General features: G+C 40.6%; 1 protein-coding gene across 6 annotated transcripts in view; it reads right to left on the bottom strand.

The window, feature by feature from the left end:
- Positions 1-673: 673 nt before the first annotated feature.
- The window catches only part of LOC135184475 (uncharacterized protein F13E9.13, mitochondrial-like), a 39,185-nt gene continuing 22,540 nt past the window's right edge, over positions 674-17,318 (bottom strand). The window contains exons 7-9 of one of the 6 annotated variants that reach the window (XR_010306054.1): positions 15,472-15,530; positions 15,032-15,165; positions 10,763-14,599 (exon numbers count right to left, since the gene is read on the bottom strand). Coding sequence is in view for 5 of the 6 variants with exons in the window: in XM_064160294.1 (XP_064016364.1) it covers positions 1,384-1,578; positions 15,472-15,530 (254 nt within the window). In the remaining variant the exon portion in view is untranslated. Of the gene's footprint in view, positions 1,579-10,762; positions 15,531-17,318 lie in introns of those variants that run through there. The other 5 variants (XM_064160294.1, XM_064160289.1, XM_064160293.1 and 2 more) reach the window with 5 other exon arrangements.

The following is a 17,318-nucleotide window of genomic DNA, read 5'->3' as shown; positions in this document are numbered from 1 at the left end:
CCTGAGAACAGAGCCTCGTGAAAGCAACGAATTATAAACTCTGTTGAAGAGATTTTCTTCAGAAAGATCACAGGTCTCATGCTTTAGTCATGGGCTGTTCTTTTGCCAGCAGGTTCAGGAGGAGCGATCTGTGAGAGCTAAGTGATTTCTTTCAAGTAAGCTGCTCACGATGACTACAGAAACCTCAAGGATTACAGTGCACAAACAATGGGAGAAAAGCTGCTTCACATAATACACCCAGACAATGGAGTTGCCATTATGGTATCAATGCAAAATATGGACAGGGATTTAAATGAAATGGGTGATATCTGTATACTTTGGAGGGCTCACGTGTGCCAAATTTGGCAGCATGAGTGTTCATATTGCTTGTTGCTCCACCCTTTGAACAATGAGGCTAAACCCCATACGTGCAGGAGATGGTGGAGCACAAGCAGTTTTGCTAATCACACTGCATGCAAAAGCAGAAAGACAAAGGAAACTAGTAATGCTTAGACTAGCATTGGGGAAATAATTAAGCATGAATGAAATATTGTATGTGGATTTGAAATGAATGTTCTTGGAAACAATTGTGCTGTTCCAGTTGTGCTGCTTTCCCCCTTACATTTCACAAAGTGATTTGCATGTAATTGAAATAAAAACCATAAGCTATTGCAAACTTTTGGGTTTTATTTACATAAAACAAAATGCTTATTTCCATTAATGATTGAATTATCTGAAAAGAGTGAAATGCCAGAGGTCTGAGAAGAAACTTATGTCTCCTCAAAATATTAGGTATTTCTCATATGTGAGTGAGCCAGAAAGGAGAACTCCACCTTTAACTTTGTCTTACATAGACAATTAATGCTTTGTAGATTTAACAGAGATACAGGATTAGATCTTTCAGTTGAGCCAAGCTGGAGCTGCAAGATGGTCAAGGGTATATGCAGTCTTGTACTTGTTAGGGTTTTGTGGCCCTCTGTGAAAACAAGAATAGCTTCAGCACTGCTTGTCTGCTGGCATGCAGCATTCAGTGGCCAAATGTGCTTTTTTTCTGGGCAGCTCAGCTGTTTGGGGCTTAAGCACACACAGTGAACAATGACAACAAGAACTCTACAGACACACTGAACTTGCACAAGCCGCTTGAGTGCTCAGCGGCATCTGCAGTGTACACTGGGTACAGCTTTCACATGCTGGGAGGTTAGGACACTGTTAACTCTCATCTCTCTTGATTAATTCTCTGTTTCTCTCTGAGAATTCATGAGATTTAACTTCAATCACTGTAACTTACAAAGCTTAGGCTCTTCTCTGATGCTCACATTGTTTTCACTTCCTTTCTGCATTATCCACATATCACCAATTTGATTTCACCTCTGATAAATATCTGCCTCTTTCCTGACTATGTAATTAAATATCTTTCTCACAGTTCTTCTGAAACCTGCTTTCTCTTCTCTTCTCTTCTCTTCTCTTCTCTTCTCTTCTCTTCTCTTCTCTTCTCTTCTCTTCTCTTCTCTTCTCTTCTCTTCTCTTCTCTTCTCTTCTCTTCTCTTCTCTTCTCTTCTCTTCTCTTCCCTTCTCTTCCCTTCTCTTCCCTTCTCTTCCCTGTTGGAGGGATTGACAGCATCCAATTCAGAACCCTTGCCATTATGTGCATTTGGAGAATTAAAAAAAAAAATCAAATTATTGAAATATAGATCCTAATCCAGACAAGGGTGAGTATAAGATAGCCAAAAAGTCAGGCAGGTGCACATCCCTTTTGCGGGATCATATCATAGGACCTGTTGGCTGCTGAAAACAAAATACAGGTACCAACACTTGAAAAACCAAGTGACTTTACCATTTATAAAAGGTGGAAAACTTTTCTAGTGTTCTGGCCATAAAACAGCAAACAGTCACTTAGGCTCTGAGCTGTGAATATTGCCTGTGGGTTTCCTCCACAATGCTTTATTTACATCTGGCTTCTGTCTCCATGCTCTCTCCAGTCTAAAAGGGAACATAACAAATACTCTTTTCTCACACAACCCAGGCTGCTTTTCCTTATGGTCTATTGTAAAATATGTCCAACGTTGCAGATTGCAAATCAGATAAATTCATGATACAGAGGGTTTCTTCATAAAAGAATGTCTTATAGTTTTGATTTCTAAGGCTGTTTTTTTGTTCCATAAATCAAGGGATTCAACCTGCTTCCCATCTTGGATACAAGGCATCTAATTCCCAGGACTTAGCTTATTGGAATCCTACATTTTGCTTCACCATAAAGGAAGTAAAATTTACTAGGTGGAACTTTATGATTTCCAAATAACACACACTAGGGTGTGCTGTAGATCATGAAATTTCAGTAAAGCAAAGTTAACTGAAAAATCTGGCTGCTATACCAAATATTTTACACTAAGTACAAACACAGAAGCAACTCAGCACTGACTCAAATTCATTTTAAAACAACACACACACAAGAAGGGAAATATGACACCTTAACAATGTAAAAGACTTTTGTTCCACAGGCTTGGTAGACACAGTGTGATACACAACAGAGAACTAACTGAAGTCAGGCAGATAAGCAAACACCTAACAAACACACAGATAACTAAAACCCAGGTATGCAGTCTGTTGGGAGTTGAAAAAATGGACTAGAACCAATATTCATAACAAACCAGGTAACAAGCAATATGGGATGCTTTGTGGAATACTTTCTCTGAAAAACAATTATGAGACTGTTTAAATCACTGGAAGTCACAAGGCCTGCAGATGCAGAGTCAGGGGATGAATAGCAATTATTTATACCAATTAATGCATATAAACAATGGTGCTGAAATTCCCAGCATGGATAACAGTATAATTGAAGCAAATTCATAGCAGAAAACTGCACCTGTAGGTATCAGCTTTTAGTACAAGAATGCCCAGCAAGGAGTGACACTGGGAAGGAGACTAGCCTCTGGAGGAAGGAAAGTGTCAGCTCCCAGTTGTTGGCTTCCACCCACTTCCAGGAGGTGGCAATCCAACCAGCTGCTCAGATATTGGGAGGAAGCGTCTTCCCACTCTTGCATCTATAACCCTCAGCCTATGAAGGAAACATATATGCTTGTACATTGTTCCATCAACTTCCAGTATAGTCATGGAGTAGTGGTAATAAATCTAGCACAACAAGGGTGCTGAGCCAGAAGAGCTTTTATGCGCACGCCTAGCTTTAAGCATACATTTGCACTAGCAACCACAGACTGAAAGGAGATTTTAGAAACATGCATCTACTTAAAGACTAACAAGAACTTAAATGGTTTACTGCACTGAGGCCCCAACTGTCAAGACATATCCAGTATGCCACAGGTAGTGGTAGCAGCAGACAGAATTACCATGTGATGCTTCAGTAGGCTGTATGAACGGAGTTTGGTTGTATTACACCATGAGCCACGTATTCATTATTACAACAATTTGTATTACTATTTGTAGCATCTAGGGAACCCCAATCAGGGCTCTATTGTTTTACAGACTGTACAAGCACAGAGAAATAGGATGGCTCTTATAATGAGTACATCACAGGCCCCACTACCATAATTAACATTGATTAGCATTGATGCAAACAGCATGGGAAGACAAAGATTGCACCAGTATGGAAGATGAGGTACTCTCACAGCCTTTAAGGTGGCTCCTTTAGTTCCCAACTGCAGAACAGGGGGAAGGCTGTTTCAGTGGGAAAGGCTGCAGACTCCAGCACTCCCACTTAGCAGCTCCCATGAGCATATTCTAAGGCAGAAGTTTCAAAGCCGAGTCTTTGTCACTTACTAATCCAGTCTCTGTCACACAGACAAGTACATCATAGAGTCCTGCCCTTAAAATTACGAAGAACAATTAAGAATATTTTTTCTTTCTACTTCACTTGAAAATATACCAGGTTGGCTGGGGTGTATTAAGAAGAGTGTGTCCAGCAGATCAAGGGAGGTTCTCCTCCCCCTCTGCTCTGCCCTGGTGAGACCTCATCTTGAATACTGCATTCAGGTTTAGCTCCCCAGTTGAAGAGGGACAGGAATGTGCTGGAGAAGGTCCAGTGGATGGCTAGAATGATGATTAGGGGAGTGGAGCACTGCCTGACAAGGAAAGGCTGAGTGACCTGGGGCTTTTCAGTCTGGAGAAGGGAAGACTGAGAAGGGATTTAATAAATGTTTATAAATATCTGAGGGCTGGGAGTCGGGGGGGACAACAGGCTCTGCTCACTTGCTCCCTCTGATAGAACAAGGAGCAATGGATGTAAGTTGCAGCACAGGAGGTTCCACTTCAACACAAGAGGGAACTTCTGTACTGTAAGGGACACAGAACACTGAACAGGATCCCCACAGAGGCTGTGGAGTCTCCTTCTCTGGAGACTTTCAAGGCCTATCTGGATACGTTCCTATATGACCTGAGCTAGATTGCATGGTCCTGCTCTGGCAGGGCAGTTGGGACTCAATGATCTCTTTGGGTCCCTTCCAACCCCTGACATCCTGTGATAATTCTCTCAAGTTTGCTCATTACATTTGTTAAGCTATTTAATTCTCAAGGATCTACTGGAGATACAGTGAAGAACCCCTGAACACCAGTTAAGAATAGACCTGTAATGAAAATAAATTTACACACACACCAATTGCTGCGAGTCCTCGTCAGTCGTGAGACCTTTCTGCATAAACAGCTGCTGCAGAATTAAATCTGATACATTAATAAAAGCCCTCCCTGCCCAAATCAAACAATGGAAGTGTAACAGTTACCCAAGCAGTTAAAAGATTAAACCTTTTAAATAAATAAATTTGCGCTACACCAATTTATGTCACTGTGGTACTTAAGGCGAAACCTTTTAAAGGAATAGATTTACTGTGCATACAGATCTCCACTGGGTATGTGTAATTATGCAAAGGCAAGGCATTACTTTTAAAGTGGATGAATGGCTGATACTTTTTGATTTACTGCTAGAAATAGAAAAATGGTAATGGCATGAAATAAGCATTTGCAAAACCGTTTTGGCAGACAGAAAATGTTTGATTTACCTAGGGCATCCATCAGGTTCTATACTTTATAGATCAAAGGAGATAAATGGAAAGGCAAATGGATATTTGGGGAAAGGAAAAAAAAAAAAAAAAAGAAAGAAAGAAAAAGAGGTCTACAGCTTCTGTCAGCCCTGCAAGTTAAGTTAAATGTTCGGAGGGAAAAAAGCACCATGACTTTTTGGGTAGAAGGAAGTCATGATTCATCAGTGCTCTGCCAACTACAGCTTTCTGTATTCTGGCTTGAACTCCCATTGATAAAGAAAATGTGTTCCAACCAAGACACACGAGACCCCCCAGAACTGAAAACCAGTGCCTTCTCAGATCCTTTTGAAATCTGTGCAACAGGAAAGTGTACTGACAGTAGGACAAGTCAGAAGAATGAAGAACCAAAAGTCATCTTCTTCCTATGGAAGAATTCTTCCTAGAGCTTCCTAGTGAAAATCCTGATTTTCAAGTGTCCCATGATTGTGTTCTGAACTCCTCCCATACTGAAATGCATCACCAGAAGCTGCAGTGCATGCAGTGTCAGACCCTTAAAGCATCGCTAGACCTGTGGCACATGTGTTGTACAGATGGTCTAACATGTACAGTAAACCCAAGATGTTTGGGATACATTCAATTTGTTGTGCTGGTGAAAATCCACAGGACGGCACAAGCACAAGAGCCCCAGCCATATCAGATGTACTGCATGCGTGCACACCACGTGCAGTGGGCATTCCCAGCAAGTGTCAGATTTGCTCTTCATGCACGGTAGAAAGGATTTGCTAACATGCTGAGAAAAGGCTGGGGTTACTAGACATCTGGAAATCTTGACATAATCCTTGAATATAACCTCCTGACAAAATGTCTGGTTGGGGAAGGACACGTCAGAAGAAACTCAACATACATCCTTCTGACTGCTCCATCAGAAAATAATACAGCCTAGGTCCTCTCCACACCATTATCAACATGAGCAGCAGATCCATCAGCTGCTTCTACAGCTATTTGTTCTACAGAAGGGCTGCCAGTTCTTAAAAGGCCAAAGAGCTATCAAAATTCAGGTCTTTCGCCCAGACAGGTGAAAAGGACAGCAGAACCTGTAATTACATGATAACAGAACAGGCTGCTCTCTTGGTACTTGCTCCATACATTTATTGTAATGAAATTAGCTGTTCCTGCTCACTTAACCTGTGTTTTAACTCAGGACCTTATCCTTTACCACTGAAACACAGGTTACCCTGTAGGTAACCATGGGCAACCTGTTCTGTCTGACTCTGCCTTGAACCAGGGGGTTGGCCTAGATGTGCTCTTTCTAACCTCCACCATTCTCTAATTCTGTGGTGAAGATTTTTCCATTCAGTTTTCAGACACACTTGCCTTCCAAGAAGTTATTCATGGATTGCACCTCTACCACTAGCCATGGTTCTCACTGCATACAGAGAGTTCAAAGACACTGCATTTGTGGAGTGGGACAAATCCTCTGCAGTGTTGTGCAGTTATCAACAAAAAACAATCACAAAATGTCAAGTTTTACCAAGAAGAGACCAAGAAGGATGATGCTAGCCTTCTGCTGCATTGGGCAGAGGCCAGTGGGACGAGATTTAACATGGCTAAGGGCAGGGTTCTACACTTTGGCCACAACCTCAAGCAGCGCTACAGGCTGGGGACAGAACAGCTGGAGAGCAGCCAGGCAGAAAGGGACCTGGGGGTGCTGGTACATTGTAGCTGAACATGAGCCAGCAGTGTGCCCAGGTGGCCAAGACAGCCAATGGCATCCTGGCCTGGATCAGGAATAGTGTGGCCTGGAGGACAGTGTGGCCCCTGTACTCAGCACTGGTCAGGCCACACCTTGAGTACTGTGTCCAGTTCTGGGCCCCTCAATTCAAGAGAGATGTTGAGATACTGGAACATGTCTAGAGAAGGGTGACAAAGCTGGTGAGGGGCCTGGAACACAAACCCTATGAAGAGAGGCTGAGGGAGCTGGGGTTGTTTAGCCTGGAGGAGGCTCAGGAGTGACCTCATTGCTGTCTACAACTACCTGAAAGGAGGCTGTAGTCAGGTGGGGTTGGTCTCTTCTGCCAGGGAAGCAGCAACAGAACAAGGGGACACAGTCTCAAGTTGTGCCAGAGGAGGTATAGGCTGGATGTTAGGAGGAAGTTCTTCACAGAGAGAGTGATTGGCATTGGAATGGGCTGCCCAGGGAGGTGCTGGAGTCACCCTCCCCATAGGTGTTCAAGAAAAGACTAAATAAGACACTTAGTGCCATGATCTAGTTGACTAGACAGGGCTGTGTGACAGGTTGGACTGGCTGATCTTGGAGGTCTCTTCCAACCTGGTTGATTCTGTGATTCTATGATTCCAGTGTGAACAGCCCTTGTATATAAGGCATAACAATACACAGCTGAGGTAAAATACACACAGATTAGGTGAAAGCCAACACATTTTCAGACCAGGCTCAGCAAGTAGCACTTAGACCTTTTGTTTCTATATGCACTCCAATTTCCACTGCACTCTCCCCAAGTTTACCATTAGTTATGCCTCTCTGAAATGACAACCCTACTACAGACTTGCACATGTAAAAAGTCTTAAATTAAATCAAGACTGTAAAGACCACCAAATGCAGGATGCACGTACATCTCACAGCCAGTGTATGTATGCAAGCTGAAGATTTGTGCACATCCAGGGATATCTGAAAGTTATATGCTTTGTCTGTAGAAAGCCATTGCAAGCTTCCATGCAAGGAATAAAATAAGTGTTAAAATATTGAGCTGAAGTAAGGCCAGACTGTATTTCCCCTCCTGTAATAAATCAGCACTATATGTATATATTAAATTCAATCCCTTGATGTGTCCAGTTTCAGTGATAAAAACTTAGTGAGCAGAGCAAAAATTATTAGGTAGAAATCGATATACTTGCTTGTTGTCCTTGATTGGCAATAATGTGACATTTTCTCCTTGACTACAAGAGGTACTTTTGTGATTTGGGAACATAAAGAAATTCTCTACTTGGCAGATTTATCTAGTAGGAATACGCTAATGTCCTTTGACCCGCCTAAGAATAAATACGACCTACCAAATTGTCATTTTTATGAGTATTTACAACTGAGGCACTTTGTAAACCTAAGAACTAATATTTCCCAAAGGAAATCTATGCTCTAAAATCTTGATAAATTATAGAAACATACAAGCTACTACCACCCCTACAAATTTTCTCTTCTATTTCTCCTATTTTTAGTTACACAGGAGTTGTCAAAGCAAATTGGACCACTGATCTATTTTACTGGGTGTGTTGCTGTAGCCACAGCTAGTGCTTCAGAGGAATCCTGTATTATTTTTGGCTACTTGATCAAGGCTATGTAAAAAAAATTCTTCCCTGCAACTTGAAAGTTTTCAGTGTCTGACTGAAATATAACTCATACAATCCTTTAAGATCTCAAATCACTACTAGAAAAATATTACAAACTGTAATTTTCACAGGCCAAATGCTACCAACTGCATTTGCTCTCATGAATGCTTCAGCTGATACTTTAAATAGTCTACAGAGAAAAATAAGCCATTTCAGTTCACCTAAACTCCAGTGCTCACCACCTCATGGGTGTCCTGCAGATACTCTGTAATGTAGTAAGTTGTTACTGATCAACTGCACTTCTTATTTCCTAATTTTGCAGGCCAGGTGACCCAAGAAGCCTTCACTTGTTTGCAGTACCTCAACTCCACTTCATCTCACCTACTCTCCCACTTGCCACATAAATTTCTTTGCTGTCTCTGCCACAAAGGCTTTCAGAAAATACAAACTACCTGCAGAGAAGAGATGGAAACTAATGAAATGAGGATCTCAGTGCCTTTCAGGGTCTTCCTCTGAAAGATGACAGTATGCAAGTATAACTCTGTAGTTTGGTGTTAAGCAAAACAAAAGACTTTGACATGCAACTGATTATTATCAACCATAACAGAATGGTTGAAAGTGATTTCCTTTTATCCTTATTATCCAGCTGATAGGTGACAAAAAGTCAGCACTATTCAGGACAGAATCTCAGACACGAGACTTGCAATATTTTTCCAGAATTATATTGTTTCTCCTCTTGGTTACATCTCTGTACAACAGTACAGATCCCCTCAAAGTCTTCAAACACATTGGATTCTGACTAAAGCATCGTGACGTGGCACTCATCTCTACTTTTACTCCATTTCTAAGGGCAGCTGCTTTTCTGTTTTTCCTTTGCGCATCTGTGGACAAAAAATCTTTTCTCTAGCACAAGAATGTATTCATTAAGTCAGTTTTTGCCTTCAGCTTATTCTTAGTCTTCTGCATACTATAATCTATGTACATGCACAAGAAAGGCTTGAGAGGCAAACTGAAAAAGCAGGAAGATGGAATAAACAATGAGGCAGGAACTGTGGGAAACTTGAGCATCTTTTCTTGTCCTTACTGCGCTGCCATCCTTCTCATCTGTGTTTACAGATGAATTCAGGATTCCTCCTACATTTGTATAAAACATTTTTTCAATGCCCTCTGTTTTGTGACCCTATTCTGACAGCAGTATGACATGGCACAGCTAACATGAAGACTGCAACACAAAGTCAAAGAACTCTACCTTGAATTTTTGATTTCTTATCAGATTTAGCAAATTTTGATATGTAAGTTTAAAAAAAAAATTGTACATTTAACTTGCATTTTTAGACTTAATGCTGTTCACTAAGTAATAAAATATTCCTAAATACCCACTGAAACATCAACTCTTACCCATTACACTGGGTATTCCTTCTTCATTTGCACAGGTAGTAGGACAGAAGTAGAAGCTGCATTTTAATATACAAAGCTCTCAGTAACGCAGTGATCTACACGACCAAACAGCATCTCTGTCCCACTGATCACAAGAAGAGTGATGTCTCTGGAAAAATCAAATGATGAAACACTGTTTGCTGTCTGACACTGAATTTACTTTGTGAAACAATGAAAATTTGACAGTGACAGGAAAAAGAGAAGTTAAACACAGAGAGTTACACCCCAAATCAGCAAAATCCCCTTCTGACATCTTGAAAGAAACCTATCTGTCAATAAGATCAACATTTTTAATCAAGGTAATTACTCTCACATATTTTCCTATCCTTAAGTGTTTAACAAGAAACACCTTAGACTCTTCTTACCTTTACTACTTTTAAGCTTCAAACTCTAAGCAAAGAAATAGAGGCTTTTCCATTTGTGCTTTTCAAGATTAGGGTGAAAAGGCATTTAATACTCTAAACATTTTGCTAGAAACCATCTGGTCTTGCTTTCATTTCAGCTGCTGCCTCTGCTTCCCCTATCTGCTGCAGACCTAAAGAGGCTGACAGGAAAGACCAATGTTTTTCTGTCTGTGTGCAAAGCATAGGGCAGAAAGGGAGCCATCTATGAAGACTGAAATATTTCAGTGCCTCAAGGCCTGAGATAGCACATAGGCAAATAGTAACTTTACCAGCTGAAGAATAATCCAAGTCAAGAATTTAATAGGCCTATCTGGACCTGAGTGAGGGAATGTCAAAGTCTTTTTGACAGATGAAGTCAGAATATGATTGCAGTCAGGAAACTGCAACTTCTTCGACACTGTCCAAGTAGAGATTTTTCCATATTAGAACAATGTGATCAAAGTTATTAGCCTGAGCACAGGTTTTTAGCAGACATCCTAAGTGGTACAGTTTTTTTTAATCCCTAAAACAAGTGTTCAAAGGATCAAATAATCCCTGTTGCTACGAGTTGAACAATAGTTAAGGGGGGAAGGGGGAGGGAGAGCAGGGAAACAGAGAAAAGTTCCAATAATATCTGAACGTGAACAATTTATTGCAAGCCCCAGTACAGGCACTGGTTCTTATAAAAGCAAGGAGCTAATCACCATGGGTTTCCCTGACAGCTCTAAAGCAGGAATACAGCTCTGTCTCTCTGGAAGATTTTAGATTCTGATGGCATTTCTGCAGCTGCACTGTGGAGTGGAAGTTCAATTCTAGTACACACCATAGCATGTTAGCCCACAAAAAGAGTACCTGAGCCCAATTCTCCAGCCTTTCTGAACAATTTAGTATTTAGGTCACATACTTGAGCACTACAAATGTGAAAGACAAAAAAGCCACAGACAGTTCTGTTCCTAAGCACAACTTCTAGAGTTCCTCTGCACAGCAAACACTGACTGGATGTAAAGGCAAAGGTACATGAAGCAAGCAAAGTTCTTGTAATGCATGCCTTTAATAGCTTCTTTCTGAAGATACATACATCTAAATCTGTTCTTACATCAAGGAGCTGTGGATTTTGCTACAGATATCATCCTTTATTACCATAATTATCCCACAGAACTTCATCTTTTGTTTAGGAAAAAATGTCTCCCTAAGCACACATAGCAGCAGAGATGATCTTGGAAACATAACCTTAGTGTGAACTCATAGTCTTAACTGAAGAGGCTGCAAAAACCCTGAAAGTACAGCAAACATCCCCACACACTTCTCTCAAGAGAACCATGCAACACAGCAATTTGTCATGGTCTTTGAGATTTTACTAAATCCAAATATTTTGGTTTCCTTCAGCCTTCCTGCTATGCCAGGACCTGCCAGTAACTTCTTTATATTTCTCATTTTTTCCCCCAGTGAGAAGTTTGTTGGAATAGCTGCAGGAAACACCAACTGGACTCCAACTTCTAATTACATAGTCTACAGAATCAAAATAATGAAATGAAAGAATGGCTTAGCAACTGGATCAGCTGCCTACATGAAACAGCAAAGAAACTACTGGGAAATCATCCATAAGTCTTAAAAGCTTACATATTTTCAGCACCAAAATAGGTAAGACAATATGTCTTGTTAGGTCCAGATAAGAATATTTAAGTTTTATCCATGGAATGAAGGTTTATTGAGATTTATATATTGATTTTGACCACAAAGTCTATTATTATCAGTGAGCTTAATTTACAGTTGCACTGAAGAGACTCCCATTTTACTAGGTATCTTTCCTGTACCAAAGGGGATACTGAACCTTCTTCTAATGTCATCTTGCTACACAAACGGACACTTCTGTTCTCTCTCCTGGTTCGTAAGTGAACAGCAAGAACCATGAACAAAGTTCAGGTGGGCACATCAGGGAACTGAGCTGTGGGCAATAACTGTTTATTTTCACAATCTCTTTCTAAGTTTTTTCCACTTAGCACAGAATAGACACAAGTACAGCAACTATGCAAAACCTGGAGGAAGAGATTCAACAAGAAAGGGAGGCCACTATCTGACATTTTAAAAGGGCAAATCGAAAGCAATCAACACCCAACAAAATGCTCAATGTAGGATGAGGTGATAGCTTAGGATATACTTAGGATACTGTAATGAGGCTAACAAGTGCTGTGTGTTTTAATGTAAATTAACACAAGATAATCTCTTCACATATTTAAGTGATGCACTTCAAATTAATTAATACATATTTAATAGAAGTCTTCTTGAGCAGCTGTTATTTACTTCTGGAGTTTCTACACATTAGCACTGCCTGCTTTGTTCTGCTCTGAAGATGTTCACGCTCCAAAGTACTTCAACAACTTGGGCTTATAAAAATTGAACACTCTTCCCAAAAGAGACAGCCTTTCTGATAACTTCATATTTTTGCATTAAATATTCAAACACTTTCTGAACAAAAGGTCAAACTCTATTTACAGCATCTGTGTGAAACAGGCAAGCAGATGCTTAATGCTGCTAGACAAATACTTTTGGCACAAAGAATGATAAAGAGTTGGCGATCAGTCACATTTCCAGGCTTTAAAATCAGCTTTCCTTTACTTCTGTTCCCTAAATTCTGCACTTACCATTCATATGTAGCAATGCAGACCCAAATTATGTCCTGGGCCTTCCATAAGTGTCACACAATGGTGTGCTAAAAGAAATCCTGACAGTGTAAGTGCTGTCTATGGTATTCATTGCATCTTACGAATATTACACCAATTCATTGGGGTTTCTGTCTTACAAAGGCTACTGTGTATGACTTTACTTCAACTGCACCTTGCATACAGCACTGAAGAAGTTCTCATTACCTTTTATTCAGATGAAAACCCATTAAGAGTCTCAGTCACTTCTGAGTTTTCAGGTAACACATTCACAGGGATGAATGTGACTTTTGGCAACGGCAATTAGGGGGTTTTAAACATACTTATCATCACTGAACAATCTTTATCAGTGTATGGGTTGTAGTTTTCAGCTGACTACTTGAAGATGTGCTTATTGCTTATGTTCAACTTCTGTCACAGGTTTACTGAAAATAACTGTCAAATTTGATAACAATTAAATTAGAAAATAACCTACTGGGACAATCACCACTGAATCTTCTCTGTAATGATGTATATTAATATATGCAACTTGTGAAAGACCTGAAAACAGTCCTAAATACACAAAAGTAAAGAATATATACTCATTTAAGCACCCTGATATCTAAATTAATTCTTTTAAAATTTTTATTAACATGGTGTTTTTTCACAAGAAAGAAGACCTAAGACCGAACTCAGTACTTAGGCTAAGAACTTAAAAGACTAAAGAATATTGGTGCTTTGCCTGGGAAATATGCTGTGGGTGAATGAGTGTGTGTATGACAGATTTAGAAAGTATCTCCATGATCCTCAAATAATTTCTGCACTGCCTATAACCAGCCACTTGGGAGTTAGAGCTGGAGACCCAAGGGAGAAGGAAGATGACCTGTGTTTTATTCCTCTTCTCGACCCTTTTCTGAGTGTGACCTGGCCAACTTTCAGCTAGAATCAGTTTCCTAATAATCATGAGGCCACATGAATGCTCCTGCTGGCACAAGAGAAATAGTGGAGAGAAGTGGTTTGGGCAGAACTATGAATTTTGATGGAAGTCCAAACACATGGCAGATTAACTAGCACCTATGTAATTGCAGACTTAAAAAATAGTGCTGGCCACAATAAACAGGCACCTGAAAGGATTTCTATGCACTGAGATTTTGTCAGCATATTTAGGAGGAAAAGGAAGAGAAGCTGAAGGATTTCATGGTCATCATAGCGTTTAAAGAATCTCTCCTCCATGAGGTCAGCACACAAAAAACATTTCACTGCTTTTGATGGGAGTCATGTGGGAGACAGACTAGTCCAGAAAAAAGATACATAGGGAGACTTCATCTCATGCTGTGGTGTTCCTGAATCACCATTATGTTAATGAAATGAACTTTCTTGAAGATTTTTTTTTCCTTTGGAAGGAGGATGTATCTTTTGTTCAGAGAGGCATGGGCAGCTAACACAAAAAAATGTGTTCATATACTTGCTTTGGTATCCATAAAGACTTTCATTAGGATCAGCGGAAGCCTCGTAGCATAGATGTCAATGACAGAGAGATGCCAAAGCACTTAGCATCCAGTCCCACAACACGAAAACATAAGCCTACATCTTACACAGCCATGACATAACAGGCATTGCTTGGGTTATTTGAAACTTGTTTAGAGACTAAAGATCAAATTCAAGAAGAATCTCTTACAACATATCCAGTGAGACTGTCATATTTTTCCTCTACATTTTACAGTAAAAATTACACTGTTTACCTGTCAGCTTTGGTGGAAAGGCTTCCATCATAATTACACCTTGTGCATACTAATACTAGTCTGGAGAGGTACAATGCTATAGGAGTTTGCTGGAAAATAACAATAAACCTTTATTAAAATCTCCCAGTTTTGCAAAAAACATTTTGACAAAATTCTGACTTTGATTAAAATGCAACTATTTACATTTATTCTCTAATAAGAATGGTAAGTAAGCCAATTTCCCAATTATCTTGCCTTTTTGTGTGGTATACAACTGCTACATTTTTGTAATAAATGCACAATTCTAATGAAAAAATAATGATCTTGAACTTTAATAGAGCCTTTCATTTAAGGAGATGAAAATGCTGTATATTCATTTGTTTATTATGTCTTACAGCCCCTGTGTGATGTAGGTACTATTATCATCATTTTACAGATGGGAAAACTAAAAGGCTAATTAACTTGTCCAATTTACAATACTCCTAGCTGTAAACTTAGGGCATCTAATATTGTACTCATAGGCAAAACAAAACTCATCTCACCTGTGATGAACATTTACTACAAACTCTTAAACTCCATAAGCATTTTACTTATAGGAGAGAATATATTACACACGCCTTTGGAGAGCTTTGGTTTTGCATCGATGATGGCTTTGAGTGCCACAGAAATGTGCTGCCTAGAAACAAACATCAGAGCACCAGGTTATTGCAAAGTGTCACCATCCTTCCCAGCCAGCTACGATGTGCATTTTCTTTCAATGTTGTTAGCCATTTAGGCACATTTTTGCTTTATTCTGAATGGTGCATCATACTGTACTTACACACAAAAAAGCCACTGTTTGCTGACAAACTCATTCTCTCAGTTTACTTATGTGTTCCATAAATTTCTTTACTCGCTCAGGATCGACACCATTTGCCCAATACCCTTCTTTCTTGAAATATGAACCAATTATTAGAGCGTTTGCATCCATGTAATTCCTCACATTCTCTAGAGTCACTCCAGACCCAATCAGCACAGGAATCTTCACAGCGTGTTGAACCTCTGCAGAAAAGAAATAAAAGATTAAGTCTCATCTTTGAAACTTTATCAAGACTCTCATTTGCATAGTTTTTCAACAATAAATGTGATTATCAAGAAACTCATCATCATGGTAATTCTTCCACTGTAGAATGAAAAAAAATCACTCAGGGTGAAAAAGCACCTTTAGCTCTGAACAGATGTTAAGAAAATCTCACTTCTATTTCACTTTGCATTCTGTTGTTGTATGAAATGATGTAGAAGAACATTCCTGATCACATATCAGAGGATCTCTTCAGCTGTATGGAAGACACTAAACTTGGATCTTGGTACCACAGCTTTCAGTAAATACTTTTTTCTTAACATTCCATCCAAACCTCTCCTGGTGCACCTTGAAAACACTTCTTGTCCTATATCACTAGTTTCTTGGAAGAAGAGATCAACTCCCACCTCACTACAACTTCCTTTCAGGTAGTTACAGGGAGTATTAAAGTCTCTCCTCAGCCTTCTTTTCTCTAGTCTAAACAATCCCAAGACCCTCAGCTGCTCCTCACAAGACCAGTGCTTTAGACCCCTCACCACCCTTATTGCCCTTCTTTGCACATGCTTCAGGCACCTCAATGTCGTCCTTCCTGTAGTGAGTGGGCCAAAACTGAACACAGTATTGGAGGTGCTGCATCACCAGTGCTGAGCACGATCACTTCCCTACTCCTTCTGGCCATGCTATTCCTGATACAAGCCAGGACGCTGTTGGCTTTCTTGGCTGCTAGAGCACACTGCTGGCTCACGACCAGATTTACATCAACCAGCACCCTCAGGTCTTTTTCTGTCAAGCAGCTTTACAGAACAGACCTGTAGCATCCCACAGGGTTGTTGTGATTCAAGTGTAGGACCAGTTAGCCTTGTAGAACTTCATACAGCTGACCTTGGCCCATGGAACCAGCCTGTACATATCCCTCTGCATCCCTTAATTACCTAACTCTTTACTTGGTTTGACTTGCATTTTGACAGACCTGACTCTGCAGAAACTGACCTACAGCTCAGTTCCTGTAGTTTCAATTTCTAAGGATGAAACAAAGGGCATAGCTGCTTTGACCCTGGAAAAGTTCCCCACAGGTTATTATTAAAAAAAAAAAGTTATTGAAGTATTTTACTGGTAGATAGTAGCTGAACATGAGCCAGCAGTGTGCCCAGGTGGCCAAGACAGCCAATGGCATCCTGGCCTGCATCAGGAACAGTGTGGCCAGTAGGACAAGTGAAGTTATTCTTCCCCTGTACTCAGCACTGGTCAGGCCACACCTTAAGTACTGTGTCCAGTTCTGGGCCCCTCAACTCAAGAGAGATGTTGAGGTGCTGGAACACGTTCAGAGAAGGGGACAAAGCTGGTGAGAGGCCTGGAACACAAACCCCATGAGGAGAGGCTGAGGGAGATGGGGTTGTTTAGCCTGGAGAAGAGGAGGCTCTACCTGAAGGGAAGTTGTAGCCGGATGGGGGTTGGTCTCTTCTGCCAGGCAACCAGCAATAGAACAAGGGGACACTGTCTCAAGTTGTGCCAGGGGAGGTCTATGCTGGATGTTAGGAGGAAGTTCTTCACAGAGAGAGTGATTTGCATTGGAATGGGCTGCCCAGGGAGGTGCTGGAGGTGCTGGAGTCACCGTCCCCATAGGTGTTCAAGAAAAGACTGAATAAGGCACTTGGTGCCATGGTCTAGTTGACTGGACAGGGCTGGGTGCTAGGTTGGACTGGCTGATCTTGGAGGTCTCTTCCGACCTGGTTGATTCTATGATTCTATTTCTGCAGAAGTTGGGTCTG

This window comes from Pogoniulus pusillus, chromosome 20 (genome assembly GCF_015220805.1).
Source record: "Pogoniulus pusillus isolate bPogPus1 chromosome 20, bPogPus1.pri, whole genome shotgun sequence".
NCBI lineage: Eukaryota > Metazoa > Chordata > Aves > Piciformes > Lybiidae > Pogoniulus > Pogoniulus pusillus.
The sequence above is the reverse complement of the archived record's forward strand: the minus strand, read 5'-3'. Positions and strand labels throughout refer to the sequence as shown.